General features: G+C 45.9%; 1 protein-coding gene across 1 annotated transcript in view; it reads left to right on the top strand.

Annotated features, from left to right (window-relative positions):
* The window catches only part of LOC104466759 (voltage-dependent T-type calcium channel subunit alpha-1I-like), a gene marked incomplete at both ends in the record, with an annotated part of 109006 nt that overhangs the window by 90423 nt on the left and 311 nt on the right, over window positions 1–18272 (top strand). Inside the window, 3 exons of the mRNA XM_010080291.1 lie at window positions 15063–15222; window positions 16928–16935; window positions 17482–17792. Of these exons, the coding sequence (XP_010078593.1) occupies window positions 15063–15222; window positions 16928–16935; window positions 17482–17792 (479 nt within the window). The remainder of the gene's footprint in view (window positions 1–15062; window positions 15223–16927; window positions 16936–17481; window positions 17793–18272) is intronic.

Below are 18272 nucleotides of genomic sequence, written 5' to 3'. Positions count from 1 at the left end.
GTACTTTTTGCCCTTTGGCCAGCGTAGGTACTTCCCCCCCCCCCCAGATCTGAGGAAGTTTTCACAGTCGCCCTCCCAATCTGCATCATACATTTTCCCTTGTGCCAAAGTCACTTTAGTGATGCCACCTATTTCTTGAACACGCTATGGAGGCAGATTTCAGGGTCTCTGGCTCCATACAAAGTCCTTCTAGAAGGGAGTCTTGTCCCTCTTCCTGAGTGTATTTTTATCTCTGGGCAATAGCCAGGGACAGAGGGTGCTGAAAGGTGTGATGGAGGAACTGAGGCACCGTCTTGTGTGCCCAACATGGCAGGAGAGTGGCAGGCAGAAGGGCAGCTTGTCTGGGCACTGAGTGCACACCTAGGCATATAACAGATCCATCATGGGGAGATAAAGGTGGGAACCAAGAACAACCTTTTGGCTATTGGCTGTCAGCAGAACAGCTCCCCCAGCCTGCCTCCATCTCTCTGACTCTCTTCGAGAGAGGAGCGGGCTGGGAGCAAGATACGGTTCTGGCTGTGGGCATGCACTGTAGTGGGGAGGGGGACATCTCTTCTGCAAGAAGGTGGCCTGGAGGTTGTGCATGGCAAGCTCACCCCTTCCATGAAGCGTACAGCCAGCTGCATGAGGGCAGCACCGTCCTCATGCTATGCAGCCCCCTTTCCTCCCTGCTTCATAAGGAGTCCCATGAGTCTGTGCTCAAACACTACTTCAAGGCTGATCCCTGAGTGGGAGCATCTTAAACGACATCCAGTTAACTCCTGCAGATGTCTGCCATGTTAACTGCTGTACACGGGTGGTCAGGAGCAAAGCTTCACTGACAAAAAGTCGAGGCCTTGTTTTATTCTTATTTATCAGTTGTAACAGATGGATTTACCCCCTCACTGGCAGGAGCTGCCCCGGGAGGAGCTGTGTGAGTGGCATCAGAACTGGCTGACCAGGGACCCTCTCTGTCCTTGCAGAGGCACAAGGGATGCTTTTGATCATCTTGCCTGACCTTTGCAGAGCACAGGCTGTTGAATTTCCCCTGACTGTCCCAGCTGGGATGCTGTCTGTCTGCTCCTTTTATCAGTATAAATCTGTCTGCTGCTTTTATCAGTATAAAACTCTATCTGTAGGAAATTGATGCTGTTTTAATTTCCACTCTGTGGTTAAACCTTTATGTATATTTCTTGCTACATAAATCTGTGCTTATTTGCAGAGAACATTTTGTAAGAAAGACATCCTGCCATTAATTAAAAAAAAAAATAAAAAAATTGGATTACCTGGGAGAGAAAACACTGACTTGAGGGTTGAAAACTGGCAAAGAGGCTGTAAACAAAGGCTTGTGATAAATGGGAATGAGCTGCATTGGAAGCCTAGTGGGGTACAGCAAACATAATTAATGGAACCTTTGGCCACAAATCTTTTCTTAATGTCTCTTTAAAGTTCTTCATTACTGATCTGAAGCAAGAGGAAAGTCTATTAGTGAGATGTACTGATGATACCAAGCTGGAGGTGTTGCAGGTGCTAGCTAGCAAAGGAAGTGGGAAATAGGACAGTGGGAGGTAGGGGGAGATTGAGGTCTTGGTGGGAGTGTGAGATATCTGAGGAGGGGCAGGGAGGGTAATCCCAAAGGCAGATGTTTGGCGGTGTTTGGAAGGCTGCCATGGGACAATGTGGCCCAGCATTCACCGGTGGCCATTTCAAAGGCTTACACATGGGCACCCAGGTAGGGACTGATTTTCACAGAGGAGTCTGCCCATGTGGATTGAATAATGGCAGTTTATTATCGGGAGAATGGACAAAGTGATTAGGAACATGAGTGATTACTGCATGAGGGGAAGAGTGCTGAAATGGTCTGTCTGGGTAGATTATTTAGTTCCCGAAGAACAGTAACACTCTAATAATCAGCCACTGTTTGAAAAGTCTACATACTAAAGTGAGAAATTTCTGGAGAAATTTTAGAGGACTTTTGTACTACATGAAGGGAAAAAAGAAGTGATGCCAGAAATTTAGGAGGGAGGAAATTCAGAATGGCTCTAAGGAAAGAGTAGCAACATGGTAGAGGAAAAAGTATCACCTGTTAAATAAATTAAACTTATTTTATGTTCTTGGCAGGTGGGCAAGCTGAAGTTTAAATGCCTAAATTGGATATATCTAAATTCTGCTTACCTGTGTTCATTCTTAACATGTTACTGAAAGCTCTTCCTTACAGTGAGACTTGTGAGGCTTTAAAATAAGTGCTATTTGTGTGTGCTGTGCTCATTATGTATAGTGTAAAGGATGCATAGGCTCTCCTACCTGAATCATGACAGAAAAAAAATAGGACATCAAGTGTAACCAAAAAGTGGCTATTGTCCATTAAGGAAGAAGTTCTCCACCCAGTTCATAATTAGGCTGTGAAAGGGAAGTCCTTCCAGCCCCAAATCAAGTAAAAGGTACTGTGTAAATAAAGTAAAATGGAATTATCCAAAGGTTGAGAGCTCATGTAGAGACACTTTGAGATTTCAAACCTTCTTGCTTTAGGGTTAGAGCTGATCTTTAGCTACAGGTTATCAGTGATCGATCGCATTTCTTGCAATTCTCAGCAGGATATGCTACCAACCATTTCAAATTTGACTTATGAATGAAGAAGTTTGTGGCTCTGACCCATCCTATCATTCCTTCGTTTGCAAGTAATCTTTGAAATGTACTAGAGAAAACACGAGATGCCCTAGTTTCGTAATATGTATCATACCTTCATTAGGATTCCTGCTTATCTCTTGCATTCCTGACTACAGCCCCAGGAATGATGCCTTTTGGGTTTTTGTCTGAAAAATGCGTGAAACAAAAAATTATAGGTTGTTCTGGTCCTATTACCATGTGATTCAATTCCGTAGTGGTGAGCTGGTGTGACAAGCCCTGCGAGTCATCAAACAAGTGTTAAGAGGAATAAAAAAACCCTCCAGGTCTCTGTCAGAGGTAGTTGCTTTCTGCTCTGGGCATGTCTGTGTCCTGGGCTTGGGGTGAAATTCTGCATCCATTTGTTGTTATCATCCTTTTGCAATCGCATGGCAGGTTGCTAGGTGAAACGTTGCTGTTTCTGATAGCTCTTTCATCCCTTCATCCCAGGATTCGGGGAGGAGGCTGGGTTTGTTTTATTTCTGCCTGCTTTTGAGCAGGGAGTCTGTAGTCATTTCAGATAATTTGAATTTCTTTCGCTTCTGTTATTACGTTTTTTTGACATTGGAGCAGAAAATGTTTCTTCAGTTTACTCTTTCTTGTCACATTGGTCTTATGCAAAGAAGAGTCCTTGCATTGTGCCTGGTGTCTTCCAGTTTCCACTTAGAATTTAGTAACCGATTCATCATTTGGAAGTAGATTACTTCAGGTGAGCACACTGTATGGAAGTGAAGGAGCCTGTTGCAGAGTGTTGCATAGCAACTTTATTGAATAGGAAGTGTATGCATGCGCTAACACTTGGTGTGTAAGTGCACCAATGCTTAAATGGAGGTATAGGTATTAGAAATATAACATTATATTCTTATTACTAGCTGTGCAGGAAATTGAATTTCAGATTTGTGGGAAGTTCTGCTCTTTCTAAATGTGTCTTTTTCTCAGTCAACAAGAATAAGCATTTCCCATCCATTTTATTATGATTTTATTCTGCCTAATTTTAGGTGGTTTGTTTGGCTTTTGGATATTTTCCCTATACTTCATCATGACAAAGAAGCTCAAAAATCAAAAAACCTCTACCATGCTGTTCTAGAAGCACTGAAATAGAACCCTTCAACTTTATAAAAATGCTTTCCTCGCCTTTTGTCCTCCTTTTCTTTTTGCTAAATGATGTTTCAATAACTATCACAACACTGAATTGTTTCCATTTCAGTGAAATAGCATTTTCTCCTGGTAAAAGTGCTGTGTAGGAAAATCTTGGTCTAGCTCAATTTTTCTTCATTTTTTATTATTATTATTATAGTAGGTCTGTGGGTCCAAATAGATTGGATTTCTCTACTCCTACATCTCTCAGAGGTATAAACCAAGGTTTGTTAGTTTAGTCTTCCTCATGTTTCAGACCAGGTGAGTGAGACCCAGTGAGTGTCACCAGCAGAGTCAGGAATACAACCAGCATCTCTGAACTCTTGGCCTGGCATTCAGCTTGCTAGAACAAAGCACTGATATAAAAATAGTCTGAAGCCACTGAACCCTGGAATGGGAAAAGCAGATGTTTTGTATATATATTGCCTGCCTTAAATCTGTATTCCACAGCAAGCTGCCTGTGTTTGGTGCTGTAACAGTGCCTAAGACAGAGTGGTCTGGCTATGAACCCCACACTTGGCACAGGGGAAAAATTACGACATTTACTTCTCTAAATGTGTTTTTGAAGAACTAATTTCACTGATGAGCATGTGTGAAATTAGCTTCTGACTGAGATGTATTAGGCTGTAAAACAGTCTCATTTACAGCTATATTAGACAAAAAACAAGTGCATTTGATGGGCAGAGTCCTGCCCTAGCAGTTGGAAATGCAAAGGGATTATGAGATTCCTCTTTTAAGACCACCCCTACAGAGTCTTTGCTTCAGATGTCTCAGTCTTTCTGAAAGAGGCTGTCACTTGCTTGTCCTCCTCCAGCACTGATTCCTTTTCAAAAATGTACTCTTCTATTTGACTGTTTCGGAAGTATGTTTTTTCCCCCCTCATGGCTTTATTTGTGAAGTGATAACTGAAACTCAGATGTTGTTGTATTTTCCAAATATTTAAACTTATCCCATCCACAATTCTTTGTATAAACTGGTCTGTAAATATTTATTATCACATCTTGGTGACACACAAACCATACTTAACAACCACGTGCAAATGTGTCCACACACAGATTTATCCACACACAGCCACAGTCCTGAGCAGGTTAGTACAGGAACAGGAGTAATATTCTCTCACAGCATCCATACACAAAAGTTTAGAGGCCGAAAAGCCCTTTTCATTCCCTGGTCAAGGTACGTGTGACTCAAATGCATTCAAAGACGAAGAGGCCAGCTTTGTGTAGGCTCTGTCCTAGGCAGACAGGCAGGCACTGAAAGGATGGAGAAAAGCTGACAGGGGATGGAATTAACTGATGGGGTCAAGTTCAATCTATATCCTCCCTTCCCAACCCAATATCCTAGCCAAGTGGAGTGAAGCACTGAACGGAACAATGGCCGGAGCAGGCCATTAAAGGATGCCTTTCCTTGGAGAAGGGGGCAGATTGGAGATGGAAATGGAACTCAGAGCTGCACTATCAGGTCAGTCAAGCCCTAATCAGACAGGTTTGTTGAGGATACAGGGAAACAGCGCGAGGAGAGCAGTATGGGGATCAATGGAGAGGAGAGCAGAGAAGGAGAAGGGCAGCTCGAAGGAGAAATGCACAGGAGGCAAGTGGCAGGGTTTTCTGGGCATGGTGCATGAAGGTGTGATACACCTTTGTGTAGGATAATGCAGAGAAAGTGAGGGTGGAGGGAGTGAGAAAAGGGGAGAAAATAAAAACTGAAACAAGGGCAATGACTAGCATAAAGGAAGTGTATTGTCTGTCAGCTAAAGAGGCTGGATGGGTTTGCAAAGCAATGCTTCTCTGGGGCTTTTTAACAAACTGAGTGGGCTATAACAGACCCCCACATCTTGTACTGCTGGAGGGAGTCTTCAGTCACTGAAGGCAGGCTGCAGTTTTATCTACCTGTTGTCTGATCTCAGTGCTGTTTTTCGTGTGCATTCCACAGTGTGCAATATATTGCTGCGCGTTTAAATTGCTAATCAAAGTAAAATAGGGGAAAAAAACCAACAAAAAAGAAACGAAAACAATATCCCTGTGTTAGTGTGGCATCACATCAGGGACCTGGGGAACACTGAAGTGCGGGAAAGATAGACCTGGTGATGCCTTGTTTTGTACCATACATTGCTTAGTCCCTTTTTCTGCCGCCACAGATCATGGGAGAAAGTGATCTTTCCTTCTCTGAACTAGTCTGCTTGATTTCACTGTTGTTATAATCAAGTATTCAAAAGTTAGAAATTTGTGTTCTTGTAGGTTGTCAGATGGGTTTGAAACCATAAGATTTGAAAAGGGAAAATATCACAGATTATTTTTATTTTTCCCATGGCTTTCAGACCTTTAGACCTGTAACTCGGATCTTGTAGTCCTCTTTTTTCCCCCCACAGTAGTGAGGAGTAGAAACTTCTCTCTTTTTTTTACTGTGATCTGAGATTGTCAAGTCATAGCAAGATTTCACGCCTGAAGGTTTATGCCATGCATCCCAAGACTGCTGATAAAAATCACAACAGTTAGCAACAGCACTTCGGAGTTTGTGTTATTGGAAGTAAAGCAAGCCTGGGGAAAAAAAAAAAAACCAAACCAAAAACCAGTCATAAAGAGGCCTTTGCTGGAATCTTTATTTCTCCCTTCTCCTCGAGGGGAACGTGCACAGCTAGAATTTTAAAAGTGCTCAGTGCCTCACAGCTCCCATTGTGACAGTTCTGCTGCCTGTTCAAACAAGCTCAGCCTCCAGTGTACACAGAGATCTTGAAAGCCCAGCCACGCATTTTGCTGCCTAAATGGGAGCTGAGCTGTTTTGCAAAATCTGTCCCATGGGACCTATCAAGCAATGGATACCATGGAAATGTGAGCAATAATGACAGTGTATTATGGGGTGAAAGATAATGTCATATTACACTAATGCAAATTACACTTTGTGTGGGGTGGCAGGGCAATTTACAACCATAACCTTAAATTTCTCAATCTTTGTGTATTTCAGGCCTGATTCTCCTCTTCATACACATTTTGCCTAATGTCACGACACTGCCTGAAGTAGAAAGAAACATGATTCATGCTAGTGACAGCAAGAGGAAATTAGCTCCCTTAAATCTTAACCAGAAGTTGCATTAACACTGTTTTACATAATATTTTGCATTAGTCTGTCGTACTTACACAGCACTAGAGGCGTGTAAAGAACTTAAGGGTATTTATAGAATGGAGGCAAGAGGCTTGCAGCCGCAGCACTAGAGTTACCTTCTGCCCCAGTGCTAAGTGACCCCTGCAATTCTGGAAGAAAAGCCAGCACTGTATGTTTTTATAGAGTTTTCACTGAGAGTGAATGCAGTCATCATTGCAGTGATAAATGGGGAAAAAAATGAGATGATAAGTGAATGAACAACAGTAGCAGGTGGTAGTAGGTGTTGCTTATTAGATGTTCAGTATTAGAAAAAAGAACAGAATGACAGCAATCCCCCAGAGAGACACCTCTCTAAGAAATAATCTGACACCTGGCATCACTCTCCAAGACAAGGTTATTTAACAGCCCAAAGCTTGCAAGGGTGAATGGAGCAAGAGAGTGAAGAAAGGGGCTCCTGACTGAGACCTTTGCCTGCGTCTGTTTCTGCTCATGTCACAGATTATGTGGCTACCAACTCTGCTATGGTGGTACATACTGAATGTGAATGCCTGTGGTGGATGTGCTGCTATCCGTGGACCTTAGCTGGACTCACAGCATCCCTAATAGGTTACACAGACCATCCCTAATAGGATGCAGCATGCTGCAGAGCTGAGGTGTCTCCTTCTGTTTGGATCATAGCAAAGCTTGGACTGAGGCTTCTCTTCTTCCAGAAAGGTCAGCTTTTAGATGTCAAGGTAAATGCCCTGGATTTTGTCCTCATCCTTGAGGCCACTGTAACACTGAGGTCAGGTCTGCAATTAGGAGGTCTCGCTTCTGGGCTTGCTTCTTCAAAGCATCTGGTAGTTCCACTGGACCATGGTCCTGGTTTCTGATCCCTCTTTAGGGCTGGTGAGGCTCCAGCCCATCAGGGAGGAACTATTTTGTGTGCAGGGTCTTGTGCACCTTGGACAAAGCTGAAAAATATGAGAGCTTGGGGCCGAGCTGACTCCACAAGGTCTGTTTAGACCGCCTGCCTTCTGTGAAAGGCTTGGGAGGTGAGACTGGAGTCTGACTCTTCAAGCCACAATTAATTTTTGGCATTATTTGTGATCTGGTGAGAAATAATTTTCCCTGACCTTAGTGTGTATATCTCTTAGTATTCTCCAAGTATTTTTGGTGGGTGTTTTTTGTTGTTGTTGATATTTTTTTTCCCTTTTGACATCTTGATATTCTCTGAAAAATTCTTAATAAAGAGATCTTCACTATCCTGTGCTGGAAGCTGGGCCTGTTTCTTTGTAGGATTTACTGCAGGTCACCAGCAAAGAAATGTGGCAATAACTACCTGGGGTGTGAGCCAGGCCATGGCTCCATGGGACTTGTTGCTATATACTATGCTAAAAACAATTCTCATTTTCAAGCTTGCTGGCACATCTGTATGCTAAGTGTCACTAGGAGGGGCTTATTTCCTTGGCATATGTTATACATCTGATGGGCAGGTAGGAAGGAGAGCTTTGAGGGATTGAATATTGAGATTCAGACCTAGCTCGGGCACCTGAGCCCCCTTCGATGGTGTGCTAAGCATCGTGGCTATGCAGTGCCCATGTGTTTGTGTTCGCATCTTCCCCCCCAAGGAAAATAACTTCTCATGTTTCATTTGCATTCTCTTTTTGGTGGTTGTTTTAGCTGAGTGTGTGCTGGGTGGTGTTGCAAGTGGTGTGTTTTTTGCCTCTTCTTCCTTTGCTGTTTGATGCTCCCATTGCCCTGACCTGGTCTATCTAAGGTAAGTGTCTTGCTCTCGGCGTGAAAAGCACTGAGGTCTGTGCTGGTCCCTGGCTCCTGAGGGAGTTATTTCTATAGTCTCAGAGCAAGCTTGAGAGAGCTCTTTTTCTTACATTAGTACACTTTGAACCTACTCTGGAGAGGTCTGTTGTCCCAGCAGTGTGAAGCTCTGAACAACATTTTTTTTCTGGAGCTTTAGTCTCTTTTGGCTACCTGGGGCTTAAGTTGAGGAGCACTTTGAAGGTAATGACTGAGGACACTTAGTGCTTGAACTTGGTTCAGTATCCTAAGGGAAGTCACTGCACTGAGGCGAGGCTTGATGTGCCCATGCTACTGTGAAAATGAGCAACAGCTTTTTGTAGTGGCTGAGGCTTTGTAAGTGCTGGAAATGTCATGCTTTGATATTTTCTGTGTTTGTGGTCAAGCTGAGGAGTGACAAAGATATGGATAACTGGAGGTTAGTTTGTCAACAGATTGAGTGGGTTGAGGTGTCTTGAGCCAGTCAGAGATGCTAGAAAGCTTTGCTTGTGGGGCAGTGGTGAGGAACTGAGTGATGCTTCTAAACTACGGATCATGCTGACAACCTGCAAGTGCAAAACTCCCAGCTCTAAACCTATCCCGCAAATGCTCTGGGAACCTAACAGAGAGATCAGTGAAAATAGTTTGGTCACCTCTGAATGAGGCCAGTGTTTCATATTTGTGTCTGGGGCAGGTTTTCCTTAACGGCAGAGCTGGCTTAAGAGCTCTCACTGTCCTGTACTGTCAACTGGACCTGTTTTTCTGCAGGGTTCATTTAATCTGCATGAGGCAAGCCGTTTGCACAGTCAATGAGGCTGGCTTTGTAGCTTGAGGAGAAGGCATCTGGAGCTGCACACCAGCTGTTCCAGCTGAGCTCCTCTTGCTTACACATGTGTTTGCAGGAGAGGCCTCAGTTAGGAGGAATGCAGCAAAGCAAAGATGACCTGGGTGGTGAGGGAAACTGCAGGTTATAGTAATGATGAACTTGGCAATGCGTCTACAGTTGCACATACAGCTGGTTGGTTTCTCTTTGTAGTGGTGTGGCCCCATATTTTAGCTAGTGTAAATGAATGCAATGTGTGAAATGACAGCTAAGCCTTGGATCAGCAAGAGATCAGTGAGGAGGGCTGCAAGTAGTCGAAGCACCAGTTTGCACTGTGCGCACAAACTGAGATTATTTTAAGTATGGGCCTTGGCCACAGAAAAAAGGTGCAGCTCTCCCTGTGTGGTCTCTGCACAAATACTATCTGTCTGCTGGAATGGTTCCTCAGTTCTGAAAATTCCTTTAAGGAAACGTGCACAGGAAAATCCTGCCAACCCCGCACTATCTGGGTGGACTGCCATGTGTCCTGGGGCAGGGGAGGAAGGAAAGAAGGTGGACTTGGACAAGTGGCCTGGCTGAGGGACAGAACAATGCTTCGGTCTCTGCACTCTGCAAAATGTCCAGCCAGCTACAGACACAAGTGCTGATGGGGAAGAGATTTGCTTTTGCTCCAGTTAAAATGACAATTGGTGGCTTGGCCCATGATGCAGATAAGACAGGTGGCGAGAATGATGTTCTCTTCCATCTGGTTTACTCTAAGCAAGGGAAGGATTGCTTCAAACTGCTATCTCCTTTTGGTTCCACATGCATTAGTTTTCTTCCCTCACTGTAGACCTGGGGAGGTGACTTGAAAGCCTCAGAGGTGGGTGAGATAGAAGAAACCAGAAATAACAGGGTTTCTCATCCTCTCCTGAGCCAGTCCCTCCTTCAGATTATGGGGTGATTAGTGCAAGGGAGTGAATCAGCTCAGCTGTTGGTCCTCACTAGTGGAAGGAAGCAGGCAGGGAGAAGGTGAAGGAACAGAGTGATGCCAAGCAGGAGCAGTGGGAAGTGGTGGTAAGCCTCTGGGCACACCTGCACTGTGTGGCTGGCTCCAGCTGCCCGGAGCTCACCTCCTCCCCAGCTCTGCCCTGGCTGCTCGCTGCTGCGGCCACGCTTCCCCCGGGGTCGATACATGCTGGGTGAGTCTGCTTAGCTGTGACAGCCAGGCTAATCAGGGTTGATGGCAAGTGTCTGGAGTGAGCTATGGTCACTGGAGCATCTGAAGAGTTTGCCAGGAAGGGCTTCTGGATGCTGCCGGGGTGAGGCAGAGGATTTGCTCTGTGCAAACCCAGGAGAGAGTTCAGCATCTTTGCTTCGTCTTTTGGCTTTGCTCAGCCCTGTGCATCCCTCTGACAGCTCACTCCCCAGCACTTCTCTCACCTTCCTGACGCTTCTCATCCCTGTGATGTGCTTTACCCCTGACATCCACTGCTCTGTTGGAGTAGTGAATGCACCTCTGTTGTGCTTGTGGCTTTGCACCTGCAGGATATCCTACCAGGAGCAGCCTTGCCAGCGAGGTCCCATGGAGCAGACTGCCCCACTCCTTGCCAAAGGGCATGGGGGAGCAGCAGGGAAGCTTTAGCTGAGCATCATATTTTGAGGATCCTTCCTTGGATGTCCACAGCTGATGCAGTTTTGTTTCCTCCTTTCCCCTGGTCTCCTCATGAGGGTGAGTGGGGAAAAGAAAAGGCCTTTCAGAGCCCACACCTGGCACTTGTGAATATTTCATGTTTCTAGCTTTTCTTCCCCTTGGAGAGCAAAACCTTTTCATATTTTATGCCCTGGGAGCCTGTTTGGTTGCTGAATGTTGCTTCATCAATGCTCTCCCTCCCTGCTTTTCCTCCAGACTTCCCAGCTCCTCTTCCTTTCTCTTCTCAGGAACGTCTCCTTTTTTCAGAGGCTGCTTCAGAAAAGGTCATTGTCCCTTTCATATTTCCTCCTTGCTGTGAGTCAATGTGGCTTCTGCTCTGCCAATGGTAAAGGACAAATGGGCTGTGGGGAAAGGCAGCAGTGGGGAGGAGGCCGGGAGATGTGCACGTACACTGCGCAGCAGTTCAGAGAAAGAGATGAGATGTAGGCACAGCGAGAGAAAAATAAAGGGGCAGAGAGGCAGGCAGAGGTGACAAGAAGGTAGGAAGGAGGCAGCAGCAGGACTTTGCTGAAGAAACTGCTTTCCAGCACCTTCCAGAAATTGTCATGCAAGATGCATTAGTGTTGCTGTGGATGGGGGATTGTCCGACGAAGGCCTCTTGGACAAGAGAGGTGTTCCAGTTCTCGAGGGCAGGATGTTCCTAAAGCTGCACTGACAAATATGCCTTCTGCCTGTTTCCATTGCCCTGCAGCTGCTTTAGAGACCTTGTTATCTCAGCCACCAGGGTCTGCAGTAAATCATCACCCTCCATCCTTAGGCTTTTCACCCTTTTTCCCCCACATCTCACGAATCCTTGAGGAACCAGGGAGTGTATGCAACCTGCTCCCAGTCAGGCTGTGTGGACCCCAAAACACACTGCTCTGTGGGTCCTGCCTGAAAAGGTCTCATCCCCTCCTGCTCATGAAAGCATTCACACATCTGGCAGTGAGGGGCCTTCCTTGGAGACCCGCAGCAGATGCCCTAGTGTGGCTGCCAGAACAGTCTGTCCCTTCCTGGGTCTGCGGGACTACGAAGCCCCAGCCGCAGGCACGCCCGCTCAGGACTGCCAGCTCAGGACAGGATGGGGAGGCTGCAAGGGCTTCCCCCAAAAGAGCCTAGAGGGGCTGGCACAGGAGGGGCACTGCCAAAATGCCATAGCAGAGGACAGGGCTCAGGGACTTTGGTATGAGTAATTGCAGGGAGTACAGCGCAGGCAGCAACAGAGAGAACAAAGGTACTGAGCTTGTATTTACACAGTGCCTTTCATCCCTATGCGAGTAGCAGCTGAAATACCTACACAACTGGGTGAACTCAGCAGAGGAGGTCCGTTTTGTTTCCTGAGGGAAAACTGATGCCTCTGGTGAAAAATGTGTTCCCAGAGCAGTTGCTTTGTGGTTTAGGGCAGGAAGTAAGAGAGGCTTTGCACAAAGTGAAGTGATAGACTCTTCTTAGAGGCGGTTGGCCCGTAGGAGAATTGCCATTTGGATGGGTGTAGATTCAACGTTCTTGCTTTTGAAATAGCCAATCTCATATTTGCAGGCAGCATGAATGGGCAGAGGTTCAATTAGGGGAGTTTTAAAAAATCAAAATTCGTTTTCATTTGGACTTAGAAATGGAACCCACCAGTGCTGAAATTCTTTGTGATATGGAAAAGATGCCCAACGCCACGCCACCTGCCTGGTGTGGGGCCACCTGCGAGTTCTTGGGCTATGGGCCCAGGTACCCCAGAGGGCCTAGCATGAAGGCAACCACTATGATCCTGGAGCTGTGGATAACACACAATCCTGCACCATCAGTAGCCCCTCTGAGAGTCAGGATGGAGAATGTATGGGCAGGTAGGATGTTTCCAAGAAAAATGTGTGCAAGTTTTGCAAGTCACTTCTCTTCCCTTGGAACATGGGCAAAATAAATTTTTGCAAATTATGACCCAACAAGTGTGTTGTCTGTAACAATTTCTGGTGGGGATATCTGTTCTATCTGTTCTGCGTTTCAGTGTAAGGGCAGTCTCATTCTTCCCATTACCTCTGCTCTGAGATGGAGCCAGCATCAGTTGATCTGAAAAACATCATCCCCTCTTGCAGCACTGCTGGCACAGCTTCCCCTGCCACTTGGCTCTTCCTCTTGTACTGACCAGGACAGTTTATGGGAACTACCAAGCTCATGCTGTGAAGCAGCATTAATACTGGGAACACGCTGCACTGCAGTGAGGGTGTGGCCTTAAAGCCAAAGCATTGTGCAGAGCATTTCTCCAGAGCCTGGCAGGTCACAGGGACAGGCAGCAGGGCACTGTGGCGATGCTGTTGGGCTTTGTGCGGTGACAGAGATCAGAAAGCTATCAGTGACTCATGGCATGTCCACAATCCCCAGCGGGCAGCTGGAGCTGTGCTCCTGCACTGCTGTGTTACTGATGTACTGTCTAGAAACTGCCTTAACTGGTGACTAGCGATACAGCTGGGCAGACAGGCAAGCAGGGCTTAGCTGCTGCTCCACAGCCTGGCCTTAGAGCTAATGCTATAATTCTGTGTCCTTCATGATCCCATGTAGCCATCCTTAAGCATCTTCTCCTTCCTACACATCACCTACCTGCAAATACCACTCTTGTCTCTCCCACCCCCATCCATCCCCAAAACATTCCTTCCTAAGCTAAACCACTTCAATGCCCCATACCAAGTACCCTTCTCCCTCTCCCTGCCTGCACCCCATGCTTGCACGTGCCCCGCAGGAACTGCTTCCCTCCCCTCTCCGCAGCATGAGCAGCCCAGGGAATAGAGATAGAGCATAATGCAGAGCACCGTGTGGCTAATTACTTGATGCTGGGCACACAAGGGGGATTAATTTGTGCCTCAAAGGGCTGTCAGAGAATCCTAATCTCATCTCTTTCCACTGCCATCTGAAATAATGAAGTGGTTATAAATACCTAATTAGCTAATTATTTGCTGGCCTACATGGAACATCTTCAGTAAAGGAACTCCCAGGGCTCTGAGGGGAGGGACCTCCATGGAGGCAAGGAGAGATGACCACATGAGGTGTACACAGGGTTAAAGGCAGTATGGTGATGCTCAGAAGGATTTCTAGACTTTCGCCATCCCTGGAGACATTATCTCCACAGAGAAGCGATCCTCTCCTTACCCCTACTTGTGGCTGTGTGAGCTGAAGATCCAGGAGAAATAAAACCACAGAAAGAATTCATTAGGTAATTAGGAAAGAAAAAAAGAAAAGGCCAGAGGTGCTGTGCTGACAGCATTTCAGGCTGTGCCTGCTACCTGTGTGCTCTAACCCTGCTGGAGATAGAGGACTAGACAAGAAAGGAGAGTGTGGTCTCTGTGACGGTCCCCTGATGAGACTGTCACTGAGAAGACCAATTTATGCCAGTTGTTTGTGTGTGCTGGAGAGATTCATCCTGCTAGGCAGGCTGGCTTTGGGCCGTTGATGCAGTTTTCTCATGGGTTGCAGCATGCAGTCATCAAACTGGGATGACTTTCAGTCCAAGCCATCTGAGAATGGGGCCATTGAGCTGCCATGCACCTTTGGGACAAAGTTTTCACTCCATTGCTCTTATGCAGGAAAGGGGGAGGGAGAGATATTGGTCAGATAGCTGATGGTTCAGTCTCATTCCCTTTTCTTTTTGCTGCTGCAGATGGAGGCCTAGGGTAAGAGATCAGGACATCACAGCAGCTCTGCTGTCTGCCTGTCAGTAGAGTTTAGGATAAGAAAGAGCAATGATCATAAATCTAGCCTGGTTTGGGCAGTAATTAATTTCCAACACTCTGCTTTATCTTCATGTGGCTTTTTTTTTTTTTTTCTCCTAAATTTCCCTTTCTTTTCCCTCTCCTTCTGTTCCTTTTCTCCCTTTATCTCTCCCTGTTCCTCCATCCCACACTTGCTCCTTCTGGCTCTCTTCTCCCCCTGCAGGCATGCGCATCCTTGTGAATTTGCTCCTGGACACCTTGCCCATGCTGGGGAATGTCCTTCTTCTCTGCTTCTTTGTCTTCTTTATCTTCGGCATCATCGGAGTGCAGCTGTGGGCTGGGCTGCTCCGCAACCGCTGCTTCATGGAGGAAAACTTCACAATGTGAGTGCTTGGAGATGATGTCCCCTTTTTTTCTTTTTTTCTTCCAGGGTAATTTCTTTTTGTCCTTCCCTACTCTTTTGTCTTCTGCTGCCTGGCTCTCTGTGTGTCACTTCCTCCAAATGGCTGTAGGGTGATACCATGCAGAGCGTTGGCCACGTCCTGCAGTGATTGGAAAGGGAGGGGAGGGCAAAGGCAGCTGTTTTTTAGTCTGTATTCACAGTCCACAGATGCCTGGGCTCATTTGGATTTGGCTGAGGCACAGGTTAGCTAACTGCCTCTTCCAGTCATGCCCAGGGATTCAAGGTGCTGCTCCTACTCTCAGGAATGGTTGAAACTCTGAAACAACAGCTATGCCATCTTTCTCCTGGACTTGCTCCCTCTTCAAAAAAACAACAAGAAGTCTTATGGAAGGCCATAGAGCTGCCTGATGCTTCCAGGGACATCTTTGGCACCTCCGAGACAGAGCTGAGGTCGCTGTTTGGACAGTAGTGCATTACCTCTGGAGACATTGGAGGAACAGGGGAAAATTACTGGAAAACTTCAGGAGTAGAACTGCACGTGGGAGCCCCTTGGGGAGGGGACGAATGGCTGTTGGGAGAGGTGTCCCACAGCTGGGTTAGTAGAAGCGAGAGCATCTGAAAGCAAAGAATGGCTGCTTGAACAGGACAAAAAACCCATGAGGAAATGTGGGCACAATTCTGGCAAAGAGGGCCTGGACCCACACAGGGGTCAATTACAGGTTTCTGAGGTTTATTTTGGGGAGGTCGGGGGGAGCCTGCAGAGCATGGCTCACCTCCTTCCCAGAGGCAGTAGTGTGGAAAACCTCCTGCCTGCTGTGAACTCTCTGATTACCCTCCTGTGGACCAGAGCACCAGTTCCAGGGCACAGCTCCTTCTGTTGACTTCCTGGCTTTAGCACATCTCAGGCTTTAAAGTGTCTTCTTAAAACCATATACTAATCTCAGGTGTCCTATCAGTGTAGACTGCTTAAAAAACCCTAAAGCTGTAGATCGGTTTAGACTGATTAAACAATTCTGAAGCTTTAGGTCATCTCACATTAGAAAAAAGTAAGTGTGAAAATACAGTCTGCAGAACAGCAGTGGGGTTGGAGAGGAGCTGCTTAAAGCAGCCTGTGTTTATATATTCCTTGGGGAAAAACAAATGTTTAGGATGATTTTCCTTTATGTAAATCAGGATTAGTACTAGTTTAATGAGTGTAATTACATCCATGCAGAGTTGATGTAACTGAGAAGTGAATTGGGGCCACAATATGCAAAGTGACATACTAGAAAAAAATTTGTCTGACCATTACTAGAGAAATGAAGTCTGTAGGCACCCAGTTCACCAGTGATGTGGATGTGTTACGACAGATCTTTGTGGTTTAGTTTCTCTTAGTTTAGAATCAGACTTTCTCTCTTTTCTTTTTCATCAACACCTGTCCTCTTCCAGTGACACTTAGTGAAAAAGTCTGCATTCATGCAATGTGAAAGCTGTGCATTGTAGCACTGCAAGGAATGCACCAGATAAATTTTAATGGAAAATTTGAAATCTCCACATTTCACTTCCCTGATCATTAGCTCATCTCCATCTAGGCAAGCATAGATGATTTTAATTATTCATGGATTTGGAAGGTGTTTGCATTATTTGGAAAAAAGCATGTGAACTTGTCATGAAACATTGCACCCATAATGCCAGCTGTCAAGGAGGAGTCAAAGTTAAGGTTAAGTCAATTTGAACTTTGCATTTCCTGATTTTAAGGCTTAGCTGTGTGACCTTAATTATGCATGAACTGGATTTTATTTTTTTTTAGAAGTACAGAAGGTTCACTGCCAAATGTTATAAAACATGTCCATCAACGGTTACATACATGAGCACATCACAGTAGAGCCTGGTTAACTTCCTTAATATCACTGCATCTGATTTAGCTTTGATGCTCATGGGGAGAGTGATCAGAATGCAAATCTCTGCATTCCAGCTTTTCTTCATTGCTGTGCAAGCAGACTGTATAATTTGGCTTGGGGTGATCTGATGGCAGGCAAAGCTCTGAAAATTGGGGACTCACCCTTGAAATTTCCTGTTTTCCAGGAGCCCTGTCTTCCCTTCCCCTTCCCCTTCCCCTTCCCGCAATAAACCTGGAAATCTCCTACCCAGTGCATCCACTATGTCAGGATGGGAGCTCCCAGCTCCACCGGTGTCTCTGATGGGCAACTGTCTGTTAGAGGAACTTTATGGCTGTGGATTTTTTATCTTTGCAGACAAGGTGACATTGTCCTGCCCCCTTATTACCAACCCGAGGAAGATGATGAGATGCCCTTTATCTGCTCACTGTCAGGAGACAATGGAATTATGGGCTGTCATGAGATACCCCCACTGAAGGAACGGGGCCATGAATGTTGTTTGGACAAGGACGATTATTATTACTACAACTCCGTCCGGCAAGAGTTCAACATCAGTGGCATGTGTGTCAACTGGAACCAGTACTACAACGTGTGCCGTACAGGCAACGCCAACCCACACAAGGGTGCCATCAATTTTGACAACATTGGGTATGCCTGGATTGTGATATTTCAGGTAAGACCAAGTTAGCCTCCTAACAAGGGTCAAGCTATTTTTCTTTTTTTCAATTCAGTCTTTCTGTGATGCTGTGGTGGTTTCTGCAGGGTGTGATATAGCTGCAGAGAGAAACGGGCCTTCTAACTACTCTGGTAAGAAGTACAGAGTGCACAGCATGGATGGTGTTGCTGAAGATGGGGAGGGACATAGAGCTGTTCCAGGCCCTTGCTGAAATGAGCTACACCCTTCAGGCTGAGTTGTACCAGTTTTCCCTTCCCTTTCCGCTATAGCAAAGTAGTCTATTTTACCTTTTTTATTATTATTATTATTTTTTTTTTTAATTCCCAGCACGCGTTGCAGGTGGGAGCTAAAATCTGTGCATTTTTCCATTTCCACCGGCTGTACCTGGTGTCCAGTCCAAGGGGCACAGAAGCCTGCTGCGGGTTTTCCCCCGCTGCGATCCAGGGAAATGAACTATTTTAATGAAATATTTCTGCT

Source organism: Pterocles gutturalis, unplaced genomic scaffold (genome assembly GCF_000699245.1).
Source record: "Pterocles gutturalis isolate BGI_N339 unplaced genomic scaffold, ASM69924v1 scaffold9374, whole genome shotgun sequence".
In the NCBI taxonomy this organism is placed as follows: Eukaryota; Metazoa; Chordata; class Aves; order Pterocliformes; family Pteroclidae; genus Pterocles; species Pterocles gutturalis.
Note: the sequence above shows the minus strand (reverse complement) of the source record. Positions and strands in the feature narration are given on the sequence as shown.